The sequence below is a fragment of the Orcinus orca genome, chromosome 10, assembly GCF_937001465.1.
Source record: "Orcinus orca chromosome 10, mOrcOrc1.1, whole genome shotgun sequence".
NCBI lineage: Eukaryota > Metazoa > Chordata > Mammalia > Artiodactyla > Delphinidae > Orcinus > Orcinus orca.
The window spans coordinates 30,369,204-30,387,736 of NC_064568.1; the positions used below are offsets into that span (position 1 = coordinate 30,369,204).

An 18,533-nucleotide genomic window follows, 5' to 3' on the forward strand; every position below is an offset into this window, starting at 1 on the left:
ACTTAAGAGAGCGCCTGGCTCAATAACGTATGTAGTTATTACTTTGGGCAAAAACCTTGGCTTTTTGAAGCGTGCAGTGACCTTCCTTGGGCCTTCTGAAACAGTGAAAGGGGATGGCGGACCCTATCAGTGCCTCAACGAAGCCAAGTTTGGGAACCTTGAGCGAAAGGTTCCATGAGGGTTCCATGATTCCACGACTCAATTTCCTTCAGCAACCTACCAGTTATCAGTGTTTACAACGAAGAGAGACCAAGCCGACGTGACAGATTTTTCTAGAAGAATGCAGCACCTGTGGTAGCTCTTAAGCCAGGTTAAGTTTAGGCTTTTTTGCAGACACAGGTCACGACTTAGTGCGGGCGCTGGTCACAGGTTCGGCGTCCCACCCTTTGAGCGAAAGACGGTCAGTTGCCTGGGCAACGCCTACGTCACTGCGTAGTCTCACGTGTCCGTCGGCGTGAAGCTCGGCCAGCGCCACGCGCAGGCGCCTCGTGGGAGCCAATGGGCGCGGTCGGAACGTACGCCCCGCTCGGCCCTCTTCCGAGCGGATTCGGGGGCGGGGTTGGGCGGCGGCGAGAACGCGCCAACCCTTCTCCGGTGAGCAGGCGGGCGGTTGTCGGAGGTTCAGCGTCTGGGCTCTGTGTCACGTAGGTTACGCACACGCTCAGTCCCCTGGGGCCGCCCGGAGCCCGCTCAGACAGCTGTCCCCTCCCAGACTCCGGCGTCCCGGAGGCGGGGCCGCGATGGTTCGGGTCGGGGGCCCGAGGTGGAGCTGACAAAGGGCGGAGAAGAACCTGGCCGAGTTGGGGCCGACCACGAAACCCTTCCCCGCCCGTCGGGCCCTGGCTTCCCGCCCGCCGATTTCCAGCCGTCAGGGTCACGCTACTCTCTGGAAGCCCTGAATTCCGGTGCCCCTCAAGCCCCGGGACCCCGGCGGGAATGTTCAAAAATGAGTACCAGGTAACCGGAAACGGCTCTCCAACCGGTCTAGCTTTGTACTGTTCGGTGAGATAGCTCACGTCCGGGTGAAGAGGAACCCCCCACCCCAAGTAATACTGTCTTTCTCGGGGTAAGAAGGAACTAATGGATAAGTGGTCTTGACCCAAAAAGAGAAAGAAAAGAAAGCAACTGCCGTGTGGGCATATGATTTGACGTTCCCTCTCCAGCTCCGTGCTTCTCAAGGTGTAGGGATTCCCTGTGTTTCTGACTGAAATGCAGCCTTAAACCCCAACCAGATCTCCGGAATCAGAACCTTAAGGGCAGGACCCATAAACCTTGAGTTTTAACAGTACTGAGGCACACTGGTATTTAGGCGCAGAAGCTATTTAGCAGAGAGTGAATGCATGAATGGGTTAAGCCAAGAAAGAAAATAAGCACTTTGGCCGTGTGCTGTTTTCTTTTCCCCCCAAATTGGGGGCGGGTCAGTGATTCTCAAAGGCTGTGGTACATTAAGATCATTTGGAGTACTTGTAAAAATACAAGTACTTGTAAAAATACAGATTTCCTGAGCCTCACGTCAAATAGAGTGAATCAGAATCTCTGTTGATGGGGCTAGTTAAATTACCTTTATAGCACCTTTCCCCATTTGATTCTGATGCAGGTGGTCTAAATACCACACTGAGGGAAACTGCTTCTGGGTCTTCCTCAGTCACTTTGAGTATCCTAGAGGGTCTCCAAAGCGCTCCTGCTTTCCTCACTTCACTCGGCACCTCCCTGATCTTCCTTGACCCTAGTCTCCTCCCCTCCCCTCCCACCTCTACCTGAGGTTACACTCTCCGTTTACAGTCTGTCAGCTATCCTAGTACTGCTGTTACGAACAATTTCGTCCCTGTGCCGGAGCAGTCCTCCACTGGTCACCTCTTCGTTGCTTCTACCTTTTCATCAAATACTACCTGCCTTCTTATGAGTGCCCTCAGGGTATTCTGCAGTTCTCTTTCTTCTATTCCGTTTGATGTCATTAAATCTGTTGGAACAATTTTAGAGAGTTTCTCTTGCTTAATATAGGTAAAATATATTGTTATAAAAAAGCAGGTGTCTACTGTGGGAAACAGGTGATAGCAGAAATGGGGGCGGGGGAGGTATTTTTCTATCTCACCAGGTATAAGGATTTTTCTTTTTTAAAAAAAAAAAAAGAAAAAGCTTCCTCACATTTAAAATTCATAGTGAAATATGACCTGACCCCAGAAGCTATAGTAATTCAATTCCACAGTTTGCACATAGTACTGTCTACAGAAGACGGTAAATGTCTTAACTTCAAGTGATTACTTGTTAAAACTCAGAAGCAAAAGTATCTTTATATTATTTGGAAAAATTAAAAGCAGGAAATTCTTTATGAAAGTCACACAGATTTGCTCATGTGCTGCTTATAATTTAACAGACCATAAAAGAAAACCATATTTACTCTCATTTCAGGTTTTCAGTTTCTTGCAATAAACTCTTCCTTAGAGACAATCATCTTTAATTCCTCTCTTATAGTTAAAGCATATGGACACTCAGTAATGTGTTTAGTGTTTTTACCTGAGCATGTCCCTCCATGTTCCCAGGTTTACAATAGGGAACACTTAGCGTGTCTATGGAAATGATTCCCTATTTTTTTGGTACATATTTTATAGATCACCAAATTAATTTGTATTAAATATATAAAAAGATCTTATAGGAATCCTCAAAATAAGAATCACTCCCTCTCCAAGCCCAGGCTTCTTTTATTGACCCAGTACTAAACTATCCAGTTTGCCCTTTTTTTGAATGATCATTGCTGGTACTAATGAGCCCTTGCTTTGTGCATCACACTTTATTGAGTGTGATGGTTTATGTTTACTATCCTATGTAATCTAACAACCCATTTTACAGATAGAAAATCAAGAGGTTAAGTAACTCCAAAGTCAGATAGTTAATAAATGGCAAACCTGGTATTGGTGCTCAGGTTAGTGTAACTAAAAAGCTTGTAGCCAGAGATAACTATCAGATTTTATTAGCCTGGCTTGACAGTTGAGTTTAAACCCATTAGTGTGTGTTGAATAGAATATTTTGTAAGCATGAACTATACATGTGAAGTAACTGAACCTTACACTGAGAGACTGTAAGGTTTGTATGGCATGGAGTTTATTTAATGTTTATCATGCTTTTAAAAACATTTCTTAAACCATTAATCCAAGGTGACCTGAATCAGAACAGTTGTTGCTTAGATGCAATCAAGATATAAAGTAGGAGTGATAAGAGGGATAATGTTTCCTCTCAAATCTACTTAACTTACAGATGCCTGGAACAATGGGTATAGACTATGTGGTGGATAGTATTTCCTCCTTAGCATTGTCTTTCACTTTAATTTTTAATATTTTTTTTTCCCTAGGGAGGTGCATTTGTTGAAATCTTTACTGCTCAGGGAAAAAATCCTGGAGCAAAATGGAAGATCCTTGGCAGTCCCTCTGTGATTTGGAAAGTAAGTGTTAGAAATTAGAGCCACCTAAATCCTGGAAAGAAATGAGAGTAAAGATTATAACAAGAAGGGCTTGGTAAGATTTCAGAACCGGTTTTTCTGTTCATTCACTTCAAAACCCTTCCATGATATCATTGGCTGCAGCCCTCACAGACACCCCTCCTTGGCCATTGAAGACCTTGGCACACAGCTCATAACCCATCTCTATATGCCAAGTCCTGCCGCTGTTTTAGGTGACTTCAGTTTCTGTGAGGAAAAATCTCCAAACCCTGGGCTTCTCAGCTTCTTGATTTCTTCATCTCTGATGACATCTTCCACTCTACTTCAGCAGCCTTTCCCACTGTCACACCTTGTACCTTATCATCAAAAATTGCAGGGCCTCTGAAGTTACTGAGAACTTGAGACATCCCTCTCTGAGTCCAGTCTTCGATTCTTAATGTTGCTTGCCTAGTTACTCCCACTGTATTTGTTCTTCAACCTAATTGAGACTCTTAGGCCATTGACCATTCTACTTTTCTCCCTGTGTTTAGATTTATTTACTTAGTTAACCTACTTACTCACTCATTCTGTCTTCACTCTTTTCTCTCCAGCCCAGAATCCATGGTCCATTATTTCAGTCACTTCCCAGTCAAGACCTCGAATGCCCCTGTTCCTTGTCCTTTCATCATGCCTGCCTAGCAAACGCCAACCATTTCTGAATCCCTGATTCTGTCTTTTCTGTGCCTGCATCTGGGCTTCTCAATACCTTTGGAAAAATATCTATAGTCTCTCAGATTGATAATGCTATAAATTCAGTGTCAACAGCCCCGGAAGTTCTCCTGTTCTCTAAAATGGTTCTTTCTCCATTATCTTCAGGTTTCCAGCCACTAACTTCTTACCCCCATCCCCATCCCACACCCAGGACAGACCCTCCTCACTCATTCACCAGAAGACCTCACCCCCCATTTCACAGGGAAAACTGATGTCAGCAGGTAGAAACTACCTCATCTTGCTGCTACCAGATCTAAAAATCTGTATCCTTCCCTGTTCTTTCCTCTTTCTCTTCTCTCTTGTACATTTGAGAGAAAAACACCTTTCTAGGGACTTTGTTCTATGGATAGTTTTTTTAAACTACTCTTAGTTGAGTGCTTACTATTTGCCAGCCATAGGATTCAGCACATTACATGTTATATAATCCATACAATAACCTTGTATCTCACAAGGTACCCTTATGCCTATATTATAGGCATAGTAAGATTAAGTGACTTGATCAAAATTTTATAGCTCTTGCTATGAATAAAAGTTAAATGTGGCTGTGAGGATACAGAGCAGAGAGATTAGGTAAGGCTTCCCTGAGGAAATGATACTTGATCTCTGAGAACTAACTAGGCACCAGGTGGAGCTGGTAGAGAGAAGCACATTTCAGACAATGAGAAAAGCAGGTACAAAGTCCTTGCTTTGGAGGAGCTTAGAATTTTTAAGAAACTGCTAGAAGGCTACAGAGGCTAGGATTCAGAGTGAAGGAGAGTGCGAGGCAGGAGATGAGGTTTGAAAAACTGGGCAGGGGCTAGACTACACAAGGATTTGTGGCCATGCTCAAGATTTTGGTAAGCTGTTGAAAGGTTTTAGTATATGCCCAGCTTGTGTGTAGATGAAATAATACACTTGATGTGTATGTTCATTTGGAAGACATAAGAGATGCTATTGTGATGGATATGATACAATTTTATTTAAATGTTAATTCTTAGCAGCCATTAGTTACGATGTATTTCTTAACATATACAAAAAGGAAGAGTGGGAGGATGTATGAAATATTTTATTGTGAAAAAGGAGTCTTTATACTTAAAGATTGGAAATTTGATCCAAGATAAAAAAATAACCATTTACATTAACACTTTGACTGATGGAAATTAGACTCTCATGTGTAAGTTTTTTATTTCCAAGCTTGTTTGTTTCTGTTCATTTTTTAGGTAACCTTAGTTGTAACACTTTAATTTGTAGTGATTTTAAGTAAATAATGTATAGAACTTCAAGTTAGAGGACTAGTAAAATAAGGCACTGATTAATTCTATATGAGCCATGGCTTGAAACCAAGGAACTTCCAAATTGGATACAACATAGATTAGATGGCTTATTTTACTGTTAACAGAAAGTGATGTTCAGCCTATGCTATTAGACAGAAACACATAGGTTAAAGGAGGGAAAGGGTAACTAAACTCTGGAAACTTTAAATTAGTAACTTGGGAATCCCTGAAGTTGGAGAACTTTTTATCATCTAGAGGAAGAATGTCTTGATATAGTAGAGAATTTGCCAAGTGGCTAAGGGTGGCTTCTATATTCCAGTTCCCAGCAAGTCTCAGTGTAAGAGTATCATCAAGGCCTGAGCTTATTTTAAGTCATTTCAGTGTAGGGCTTTTTCTGTGGGCTTGCTTCTCCAGTTTTATAATAGAAGTCAAATAAAATATGCAGTTACCACTGTTTTCATTTTTGTTCCGTAGGAATTTGATAAAGAAGTTAAAAGTTTTGTGTTTGTCCTGGAAGGCAGCAGCCAAACAAATAAAATTCAGTTACCAAAGGAGAATAAGCAAATCCGTAAGTAAGACTTTTAATATTGAAGCTTAACATTTGATGCTTAACATTACACTTTTAAGTCTCATAAACAGGCCTATTAGTTTGACTTTTACTGGCATCTGTCGATGTAAAGTAATAAGATTTTTTTTAATTTAGAGAGTAACTTTATGCCAGTCTTTTGAAAAGAGATTCTGCTTCATTGTTTATTAGAAATTTACTTATATGTTAAAGAAGATTTAGAAGATTATTCAATTAATTAGACTAGTAATGATATTTATTAAGCACTTACTGTGTGCCAATGACTTTCTAAGCATTTCATATTTTTTAATTTTTTCAGTCCTCACAATAGCTCTTTTACAGATGAACACACTGAGGTTGGTTCCTCATCAAGAGACCATGAGTTCCTAAATTATCGTAAATCAATTTGTGAGAAAAAAAATTTATGTAAAATGCTATATAAGGCATTATTTAGTAAGATATCAACTTATATACCTTTAGAAATATTAGTATCTAATGAGTAAAGATATGAATACGTGATTTAACAAAAACCCCCAAAATAGACTTCAATTCTTATCTACTTTGGAAATGAGGATCAGAGGTTTAAAGCAGAAGGAACCCTGAGAGATCACCTAAATTTATGATCAGAAGCCCAGTTTTTGGCCACACTGGGGTTAAAATTCAAGGCTCTGCTACCAAATTAGGCTTTGTGTACACTGATGTGATTTAAGAAATATAATTTATCAAAATGCTTAATCATATTTTCATTAACTGTATCCAATATTTAACTATTATGACTTAGCAAATGTAGGTAACCAGCTGTTTTTTTACATTCATTCTTTACTTCTTCATTCATTAAGAACATTTATTGAATACCTATTGTGTACCAGGGACTATGAAAAGACCTATTCTTGATATCTGATTTTCTCCTTTTAATTCGGTTTTCTAAACTTTTATAGGCTGTGTGTTTTATCTACTGTTTCAAGCTACTACATGCATATTTTAGATTTCTAAGACATAAACCAAACCATAGAAATTATAGATGGAAGATGATTTATTTTAAAGTGGTATCTTTCTAAATAAAATAAGAAACAGAACCTCAAAGAGAAGGGGTAATCATTGTTAAAATAATTTTTTTAAATTTACTACCATTTTAAAATCATGATTTCCTCATAGTTTGCATTTTTTAATAGCAAAGATTTTTGTCATTTCTGCATAAATTTGTACTGATAAATAAAATGAACTAAGATGAGCCATGGAAACATGTCTGAAACTGGAGGTTATTCTTTAACAGGAAACATGGTCCATCTTTTTTTAAGAATATTGACTTTGTAAAATAGATATATTTGATTTACAGGAACATAACTTTATTCTAAACCAGTGTTCTTTTGTTTTTTCTTACTGTTGGCTTCTTCCATATGATGCCGTCAGCATCTATGCATATGATGATGTTATTGACAAAATCAAATCATTTCTAGTAACGTTTCTCAGTTGGCTCTGAGAAAGATTTCTCCTCTACGAAATGCTCAGTGATTAAAGAGAAGCTCCCCTTTCCCACTTTTATCTAAGTTTCTTTTTAGAAATAAAACAAATTTAATGTGTTACAATTGCTTTTTAAAAATGGAAAGATGATAGTTTTAATTGGAAGAAAGGGAAGAATCTTTTAATGTATTTCTTGCACAATGCCCTGTAATTAAAAATTAATCTGGCTTTTCAGTAGCACGTGCAGCCCTGTAACAAATGAAACAGTTTATATAGTCTGTCCTGCACCAATGTTTTTAAGATTATTTGGAACTTTTGATAATGGGAATTTATAGTTATTTTCACTTGTATAAAATGACCTTCTATGTGACATTGTTATGGTTAATTTAAATTTAATGGCATGCCTTGAATAGAGAATTGGCTTTCTGTTAACATTTCTAAATTAAGTTCAGTTACCATTATGTATTCCTATTTTAAGAGTAAACATCCACTTTATTTATGCCAACTTGACATTAGGTACCTTGTATGTGTTTCCTACTATATTAAGTACCTGTGAAGAAAGTCTCATAGTGAAATTCAGTATTTTTAACTTTTCACTTTAAATAGCAATATTTCTGAATTGTACTTGAGCATCTCTAAATATGTCAAAGTTTTTTTTTAAACTCAGCATCTGATCAAATAAAGGAAGGTGTGATACTGATTATCAGATTGTGTACTTCTCCAGGGCAGGACTCTTGCATCATCTACTTTGTACCCCTAACTTAGTGTGTCATATATAGTTGGTGTTTAGTAATTTTGTTAAACTCGCCATACTAAGAAACTATAACAATTTAGGTTATAATTTCTCCTGGTAACCATTTGGCCTTGATAATGAGACTTGTAAATCATTAGCCAGTTAAATAAATAAATCCATGTTGCTATTAATGCTGGAACATGTTATATACAGTTGCCCATAATGAGAAGCAGCTCTGTTACATGTAAACATCTATCATTTGGATGGTCTCTCTGGGGACTTTCTGTTTGAGGCTCATGTTTGAAACCATTGTTTTCTCTGCCTGTGGCATCTGAATCAAATGGTGTGTCTGTCGGGATCAGCATCCCTGAAGCCCTGTGTTGATCTAAGTTTCAGCTGCTCTGGTGGATGAGGTCATCTTTATGAGGTTCCTCTCAGCCTCCCCCTGCCCCAACTTTTGGTCTTTTTTTCTTTAAATAAACTCATTATGACTTCCTCTTTCTAAAACCCTTCAGTGACTTTGACTTCACTATTCTACTGATACTGCTCTTGTCACAGTCACTAGTACTCTCTCTGTTCCTGAATCCAATGGCCAGTTTTCAGCCCTCATCTTGCTTAACTTAGCAGCAGCATTGACAAAGGTGACACACTCCTCCTTGATATAGTACTTTCTTCACTCATCTTCCAGGATGCCCATACTCATAGTTTTTTTTCTCCTACTTTGCTGGTCTTTATTCTTAGTCTCCTTTCATGGTTCTTCCTCTTCTCCCTAACACAACTTAATGCTGCAATGCCTCTGGACTCAGTCCTTGACCTTCTTGACCTTGAACTACATTTACTCCTTTGGTTTTGGGCTCTAGCCTCATGGCTTTAAATATCATCTCTGTTGTATACTAGCTTACATTTCCATCTCTGACTTGTGTCCCAAACTCCAGATTTGTATATTCAGTTGCTTAGCTGACATTTATACTTGGACAGCTTTACCCTAGAAATTTTTCTTCCTCCTCCTGCAGACTGCCCCATCTCAGTTGTTAGCAATTTGTCTTTCAGTTGCTCAGACCAAAAACTCTTAAATCAGCTTGATTTTTCCTTTTTTTCATGTAGAAAATCTTATTGGCTCTATCTTTAAATTAGATTTAGAGTCTGACTACTTCTTGCCACCTCCCTGCTACCACCCTGGTCCAAGCCACCATTATCTCATGCTTGGATTATTGCAGTAGTCTTCTAATTAGTCTCCCTGTTTCTGACTTGCCTCCCTACAGTCTGTCGTCAACTTATCAGCCAGAGTGATTCTGCTGAAAATACTCTATCTCTCTCAGGGTAAAACCCCAAAATCTTTAGGACCCTGTGGTATCTGCTGCCCTCTTAACTCTCTTTACTTAACTTTAACTCTACCTGCTATTACTATTTCCTTTTTCACTCTGCTCAAACTATACAGGTCTCCTTGCTCCTTTCAACCATAGCCTGGTACCTTAGCACCTTAGCTCTGGTGCACAAGCCGCACCCTCTACCCAGGGCTTTTGTTCCCCAAATAGCTACATGGCTCACTCTCTCCCCCTCTTCAGGCCTTTACCAAATAAAATGTCACCTTCTCAGTGAGGACCCATCCTGATCTATACTTAAATTACAACCTGTGCTTTGTATCCTTTCCCCATTCTTAATCCCCTTTACCCTGCTCTCCCTTTTCCTATAGTAATTATCACCATTTAACATGCTGTTTATGTTCTTTTATTGTTTTTTTCATCATCACCAGAAACTAAGGCCTACCAGCACAGAAATTTAGTCTATTTTGTTCACCTAGAACAGTGCCTGGCACATAGTAGACATTCAGTAAATCTTTGTTGAGTAAACGAGTGAATGGATGAGTGGCTTCCCATTGATTTTAGGATGACCTGTATCCTTCACATGGCTTTCAAGGCCCCACGTAATTGAGTTCCTGGCTATTTGCCAGACTTATCCCCTGCTACTTTTCCCCTTCTGTCTCTCCTACCAGTCCTTTAGGCCTTTAAGTTCATGCAATCTACTATAGCCTCTTCCATCACATGATGGAGTATTCCCTCTCCCTGCAGTATTTATTCCTCTCCTCTACCCCTATTTTCCTTGCCCAGTCAATCCCTGCTATTCTTCCCAGCTGAATTCCAATGTTACTTCTTCAAGAAAACCTTCACTCATCGTCCTCTTCCTCTCAAGGACCCAGGATTATATGCTTTCATAGCACCCTGACCTTCTCCTTCATGGAACTAGTATATAAGTTCTAAGAGGGTACTAGAATAAGACCATGCCTGTCTTATTCACTACAAAAGCTTCAACACTGAGTCTTGCATATAGTATATGTTCAGTGAATCTTTATTAAATGATAGATCTAATTTAATCTACACAAATGATTCTGTGAGGGGTAAACCTAAATTATCAACTCAGTTTTACACATGAAGAATAAAAAATCCCAAACAGGTTTTCTGATTTGCCCAAGGTATATGGAATAACACGTGATGAAGGGATAATTGTTCTCTGTGTTGCAGTGGGAAAGGTGCACTTTAGTGTGCTGTTTGTGCTGGGGCTGTGATAGAACCAGGAAATATCTTCAGTCATGATTTATCAGGTCACTTATAAAGGATTACTGTACTGTGGTCTACTCCCAACTCTTTGGACAGTGTAACACTTGCAAAATGTATATTGAGGTATATATATACAACTGTCATTTGTGTAATGAAACAACTGTAAAAACCACTGTTTAAAAATCTAATGGTGTTTTACCAGATAAATGTGTCTTAAAATATTCGAAAGAAGAAAGGATCTGACCCCTTAAAACATAGAGGTAGTTTCTGTCTCAGGCAGAGAAGAGATTATAAAACTGCAGAAACCTGGATATTTCAGTAAAAAGAGTGAATTTTTATGAATTTTATGTACTTGATGGGCGTTTTTGACTAACAATAGTTTCACATTCAGCATTTTAAATGTAGATTTTAAATTCAAATTTTAAATATCATGTAGACATGAGGAGTCAGTTTATATTTACTAGGCCACTGGGAAAAAAATGTTACTGTAGAGTTTATTTAGCATTTCTGACACACAGGATCAGTGTATGTCAAATGTTATTAATGTACTTTTTTCTTTGTCAGATGATCACCATATGGTATTGTACTTATTTTAATCTTAGAAGTGAAGCCTTTTGGAAACCAGGGCTTCTATACATGAGAGAGTTGAGTTACAAAGCTCTCTTTTGGGGGGCAAACATCTTTCATATCTAAAAGTGTTCATACAAAAATGCCCTATATGTGTAGCTCTTTGTGTTTGAAGAGAACAGTGCTGATTCAGTGAGATTTGTGACATAAATTAGGGACCTTTTGTAAAGAGTGACTTCATTTATCCCAGTGCTCTCTCAGCTCTATTTATGGGGGCCTTTGTGCAATGGAAAAATACTGTAGGTCCAATCAATGGAAGATGCAAGAGAGAGATAGATTGATTAACGGTGGTTTATTTAAGTTGGCCTCATTTTGGTATCTCATTTTGGTTTTGTAATCCAGAACTCTGTTTGTCTTGTTGGCTTTTCCCATAAATATGGTAGAATCTGATTCCTAGAGAATTTTCTAAGTTCAGAGGCTGTTACCCCTATTTCCATTATGTTGCTTACTCTGCTGTTGGCTCTTTGCAGCCGTTTATAAGCTTAGTATTTTAAGTGAAAGTTACCTTTGTATGTTTGATTTTTAAAATGTTAAGCACATTCGGTCAAATATGGTTTTGTTTCGAAACTAGATTTGGGGTAAAATATAGGAACTGTTTAAGTTGTTCAGGAATGTTGTAAAACATTTTACCATAGGAATTCTAAACCAGAAGATCTTTATATATAGACTACCCAAACATGTACTGTTACTTTAAAAGACTTAAATTTGTTAAGTCTACTAAGTTGGAATAAACAGAAAATAACGTGCATGTTAGACCAGTTGCCTTCCTTGAGGCCTTTCTCCACATATTGGCCTGTACTGTTAGATTTGTAGGAGAGGTTCACAGATATATCGACATTTCCATTTCCTACCCAGTGTCTCACATTGGGAAAAAAGTTCCTAGAAGTCATGTTTTAGGAGGAAGTGATACTAAAACGTTTATTAAGAGCATCATAATTGAGAGATCAAGCAAAAGTTCAAAAGCTAAGAGGAAGGGAATTAAGTGAATGGGTCTGAAGAGGTAATGTGAAATCAGTTGATTTTTGAAGCAGTTGTAGACTTCAGTTATCAAAAGTACCATAGGTCTTTCTCCAAATATTTTTTTAATCCAGGTGAAGCTGGTGATGGGGAATAAAAACTATCAGGTCTTAATTTGTGAGCATTAACTTAATCAAAAATGTATTAAATTAGCAAAAGGTATTATAACTGAAAATATGTTCATCCATCTCATTTTAGACACATTTAAAACCATATGAACTAGATATAGCTCATCAAACCTTCAGCTGCAGTTGTCATAATTAGAACTGTTTTTTTGATCTATTGTTTTTCATTCAGTTGTTAAGTACAGTTAAGTACAGTTAAAATAATTGCCACATGCTTTTATAACTGCCTTAATGAGAGTCCGTAGTTCAATTTTATATGTGTCTATTGAATGTGTGCACTTTCTTGCAACCTAATAAAAATAGTAAATAAAAAATTATTATTTTGTAAATTTTCATTAAAATTTCACCAAGCCCACAGATGTGACTTTAAAAGACAGCATTTGTTGTTAGAGTTTGATTTGAGTTCATCATTTTTTTTGCTTTTATAATGAGATTGTAACTCAGGGGTAGTGCTGTTGCAGTTCTCTGTATTACTGAAATGATAAAAGCTTCAGCTTGTTGATGACATGTGATTGTTTTGTTTATATATACATATAAATGGTTTGGACATATAAATGTATATTTTCCCCCTCTCGTTTTAGTTGGACTGATCCAGAGGTTTCTTGTACTTCAGATTTACATACCCCTGGGACAAGACTTCGCTACTGAATTGCTGTAAGATATACAGAATTTCTTTCAATGTTTTATGTGTATTAGACATTTGATCAATTGAAGCAGTACGAAGAGTCATTAATTACAAGTGGCAGTTTTTGCATTAAAGAGCAGTGACTTATCAAGTCAACATGAAGTAATTAAACTAATTTAATGGTATTTCTCAGATATACTGTAGTCTGGCATTTCCCTGAGGGAAGAAAGCAAATTTCATCTGTTTTAAGAAAATATCAAAGGATTCTGAATTTGACAATAAAGAGCCTATAATTTGAAGAAATAAATAATCCAAAAGTTTGAGATTTTATAGTTCAAATGAGGGGTGATGTTATCTTTTGTACTGTCTGCTATTGGAAACTGTGTTTGGTTTCAAATTAATTGAAATACCTCATTTTAATATTATTTATTTTTTAAATTTTACTGAAGTATAGTTGATTTACAGTGTTTTGTTAGTTTCAGGTGTACAGCAGAGTGATTCAGTTATACATATACATATATTCATTCTTTTTCAGAATCTTCACCCATGTACGTTATTACAATATTGAATAGAGTTCCCTGTGCTATACAGTAGGTCCTTGTTGGTTATGTATTTTAGATATAGTAGTGTGTGTGTATGTTAATCCCAAGCTCCTAATTTATCCCTCCCTCCCACATTTCCCCTTTGGTAACCATAAATTTGTTTTTGAAATCAGTGAGTCTGTTTCTGTTTTGCAAATAAGTTTATTTGTATCATTTTTTAAATTAGCCTCCACATATGAGTGATACCATATGATATTTGTCTTTCTGTCTGACTTACTTCACTTAGTATGACAGTCTCTAGGTCCATCCATGTTGCTACAAATGGCATTATTTCATTCTTTTTTGTGGCTATATTCCATTGTGTATATGCACCACATCTTCTTTATCCATTCATCTGTTGATGGACATTTAGGTTGTTTCCATGTCTTGCCTATTATAAATAGTGCTGCAGTGAACATTGGGGTATATGTATCCTTTCAAATCATGGTTTTCTGTGGATATATGCCCAGGAGTGGGATTGCTAGATCATATGGTAGTTTTATTTTTTTAGTTTGTTAAGGAACCTCCATACTGTCCTCCATAGTGGTGGTACCAGTTTACATTTCAACCAACAGTGTAGGAGGGTTCCCTTTTCTCCACACCCTCTCTAGCATTTATTGTTTGTAGATTTTTGATGATGGCCATTCTGACAGGTGTGAGGTGATATGTCGTTATAGTTTTGATTTGCATTTCTCTGATAATTAGTGAGGTTGAGCATCTTTTTATGTGCTTTTTTGGCCATGTATGTCTTCTTTGGAGAAATGTCTATTTAGATCTTCTGCCCATTTTTTGATTAGGTTGTTTGTTTTTTTGATATCGAGCTGCATGAGCTGTTTATATATTTTGGAGATTAATTTCTTGTTGGTCACTTTGTTTGCAAATAGTTTTTGTGGGTTGTCTTTTTGTTTTGTTTATGGTTTCCTTTGCTGTTCAGAAGCTTTTAAGTTTAATTAGGCCCCATTTCTTTATTTTTGTTTTTAGTTTCATTACTCTAGGAGGTGGATCCAAAAAGATATTGATGCAATTTATGTCAAAGAGTGTTCTGCCTATGTTTTCCTCTAAGAGTTTTATAATATCTGGCCTTACATTTAGGTCTTTAATCCATTTTGAGTTTATTTTTGTGTATGGTGTTAGGGAGTGTTCTAATTTCATTCTTTTACATGTAGCTGTCCAGTTTTCCCAGCACCACTTATTGAAGAGACTGTCTTTTCTCCAATGTGTATTCTTGCCTCCTTTGTCATAGATTAATTGACCATAAGTGAGTGGATTTATTTCTGGGCTTTCTATCCTGTTGCATTGATCTATATGGCTGTTTTTGTGCCAGTACCATACTGTTTTTATGATTGTAGCTTTGTAGTATAGTCTGAAGTCAGGGAGCCTGTTTCCTCCAGCTCTATTTCTTTCCCTCAGGATTGCTTTAGCTATTTGGGGTCTTTTGTCTTTCCATACAAACTTAAACATTTTTGTTCTTCTGTGAAAAATGCCATTGGTAATTTGATAGGGATTGCATTGAATCTGTAGGTTGCCTTGGGTAGTGTAGTCATTTTGACAGTATTGATTCTTCCAATCCCGGAACAGGGTGTATCATTCCATCTGTTTGTGTCATCTTCGATTTCTTTCATCCGTGTTTTATAGTTTTCACAGTACAGGTCTTTTGTCTCCTTAGGTAGGTTTATTCCTAGGTACAGTAAGTCCCCTACATATGAACAAGTTCCGTTCCAAGAGTACTTTCGTAAGTCCAATTTGTTTGTAAGTCCAATGAAGTTAGTCTAGGTGCCCAACTAACACTCATCTATATAGTACTGTACTGTAATAGGTTTATAATACTTTTCACACAAATAACACATAAAAAACAAACACAAACAATAAAGAAAACATTGTTAATCTTACAGTACAGTACCTTGAAAAATACAGTAGTACAGTATAACAGCTGGCATTAGAGGGGCTGGCATCAGGTGAACAGGCAAGAATTACTGACTGGAGGAGGGAGAAGAGGTGGGAGATGGTAGAGCTGAAGGATCATCAGCAATAGGAGATGGAGGGCAAGCTGCAATTTCATTTACACCTGACATTGGTGGCACAGTTTCTGGTTCCTTGCTGGAACCAGATACACATTTGCATCTTTGAAAGTTTGCAGCTTGAAGGTGCATGTGTAGGGGATTTACTGTATTTTATTATTTTTGATGCAGTGGTAAATGGGATTGTTTCCTTAATTTCTCTTTCTGATCTTTCGTTGTTAGTGTGTAGGAATGCAAGAGATTTCTGTGTATTAATTGTGAATCCCGCAACTTTACCAAATTCATTGATGAACTCTAGTAGTTTTCTGGCAGCATTTTTAGGATTTTCTATGTATAGTATCTTAATGTTATTCACTTTAGTTGAGAAATACTGGTCTTTTCTGTTGACATATAGATGTCTTGGGATATATTTGTTTTAAATGGCCTTGCTATGAATTAATTGTTTAGCAAAAATGAGCATATACAAATTTTACTCAGTTGAGCTACCTGTTGTCTGATACAATTCTGAGAATGAAAATAACATTTAATTTGTATATTCATATAGAATGGAATATTGTTTAGGGTCTCAGTAATAAATTTGCATGCTTTCAGTAAAACATTATATTTGGAGTATGCTATTTTCTAATTTTTCTTTGTAACTAATAGTTGTCCAAGGTCAAAGCTTAGGCTTTTATTTTCCCTGCTGGAAGAAGTGACTTTTCCTATTAATGAAGTTAATTTTGGACTAGTTACACCGGTGTGAACCAAGGGGAAGGAAGAGCTTTCGTAATAAAATGAGATTAACATAAACTCGAGGTTATTAGTTTCTCTTTGTTTATGTGAATTAAAATATTAATAATGTGTGCATATGTTGGTAAAATATGAATTTTGGCTAATAATATATTTAATTTTGTTTTCTGGAATGATAAAGGATAGATGGAACAATTTATATTTTTATTTTATTCAACTTTAAATCTTATAAACTTCTAAGATTTTCTGTTATCATCTGCTATGGTCACCAAGATTCTTTAAAGTAGTTCTTATAGTAACAAGACCAAAGCAACATTTGATACTCTTATGTATTAGGTTGGCCAAAAAGTTCATTCGGATTTTTCTGTAGATGGTTTGGAAAAGCCCAAACGAACTTTTTGGCCAACACAATATCTTTTTCTAGTTCTGCAGAAAAAGTATTTTCAAGACTCTAAAAACATTCTAAAGTTACAGTGTACCATATTTTGTACCAAGTTTTATTTTCAGTGTAGGGGAAAGTGGTTTCCTACCAAATGGAAGAAGACACATTATATTTTATTTTTAAGCTTGTTAGGTTCCTTAAATAGAAATCCAATCCAACCCTTTTGTTCTCCTGATCTCTACCACCTATACCTTGAAGCCATGGTAGAGGTGCTGGTAATTGGCCTTTTGATCAAAGTTGTGCAAGACACTTTGCTGAACCTTGGGACGTAATCTTTTGCTGAAGAGCACTCTTTTCCTATGCAAAATTAAGCTTTATTTGTGCCCCCAAACACTTGAGCTTATCACTCTGGCTAGGCAATATACTGTTTTAACTAAGTTAATAATAATTAAAGCTTTAATTATTGAGAAATCAATAGGTATCTTAGGTTTAACTTAGTCTAGCAAGAAAGTTGATATAAGTAAGCCTGACCACCCCTTTGTTACCGTGTGATTAATGCTCTTGAAGGATGGGAAAACATTTTTATGGGTGATGGAACTAACGGTCAGATTTTAAATTCAGTTGACTATAATCCTAGTCTCTTGTTCTCATAGCCACATGGACAAACATTTGTATTTTTCAGATTGTTTTAGTTTTATAGTTTTTGCAGAACAAATGTCTTATGGACAAAAGGTCAAAATTATTAAATAACATGGGTAAAACATTCTCTGTCCTGACAGTGAAATTATCAGATTATGAGAAAATGTATTAACTATGCATTTGAATTTGTTGCTAATAGATAATCAAAATATTTTGCTATTTTAGGAAGTAATGACAGAGACTATGTTTTACAAGAAAGAAGGTAGAGTAATAAGTATTGATTGCCTTTCTAACTACAGCTTTTTCTTTTCCTTAAATGAAAGGGCTTTCTTCCAGAACCCTTAGTGTTTTACTGTGTTTCTGGCAGCATAGCTCCAGGCCATTTTAAATAATATATTTCTCTAACAAGCTTGGAAAGTCACAGAGCAGAAAGATATCTGGCTTTTAAAATTTTTCATTGTCAGAATGGGAGAGGCATTTTGTTTCACAAAGATACACTTACACATCAAGAGTTTTTCATAAGTGGAGTCTTGCCAGCTGTTTTATGAGTTTGATACTCATTTCTTCAACATCTTCCTATGTATCTTATGTTCACTGGATGATTACACTGCTCAGTAGAAGGTCATACATCTGTGAGTTAGTGGATGCCTTAGAACCAGCCACAGCTCTGCTTGAGGAATCACTCATGATTAGTCAGTCAACAAATTATTGAATTCCTGTTACTGTCATACAGTGTGATAGGCATAGGGGAGTCAATCTATGTTGAATCTGTTTACTTCTTCCCACCCTCAGTACCCTCCTAGTCCCAAACCACCATCACATTTCCCTGATTTACTGTTAGAGCATCCGAGCAGATTTCCCAGCTTCTTCGCTTATCCTTTTACAATCCTATCTCCACACTGCAGCTAGAGTGATCATTCTAAAAAACAACTGGAATTTTCACTGTACCAAGGACAAACTCCCAAATCCTTAATGCTCCCATGTGCTCTGGTCTCTCACCTCTCCCTGAGCTCACCAGCTGTCAGCCACACTTGCTTCTT

At 37.1% G+C, this 18,533-nt stretch overlaps 1 protein-coding gene across 6 annotated transcripts in view; it reads left to right on the top strand.

Annotated features, from left to right (window-relative positions):
* Nucleotides 1–464: 464 nt before the first annotated feature.
* CFAP20DC (CFAP20 domain containing) overlaps nucleotides 465–18,533 on the top strand; it is a 280,714-nt gene continuing 262,645 nt past the window's right edge. For all 6 annotated transcript variants that reach the window (XM_049715292.1, XM_033424729.2, XM_033424728.2 and 3 more), the window contains exons 1-4: nucleotides 465–594; nucleotides 3,347–3,436; nucleotides 5,911–6,004; nucleotides 13,101–13,173. In XM_049715292.1, the coding sequence (XP_049571249.1) occupies nucleotides 499–594; nucleotides 3,347–3,436; nucleotides 5,911–6,004; nucleotides 13,101–13,173 (353 nt within the window). In that variant the 5' untranslated portion in view covers nucleotides 465–498. The remainder of the gene's footprint in view (nucleotides 595–3,346; nucleotides 3,437–5,910; nucleotides 6,005–13,100; nucleotides 13,174–18,533) is intronic.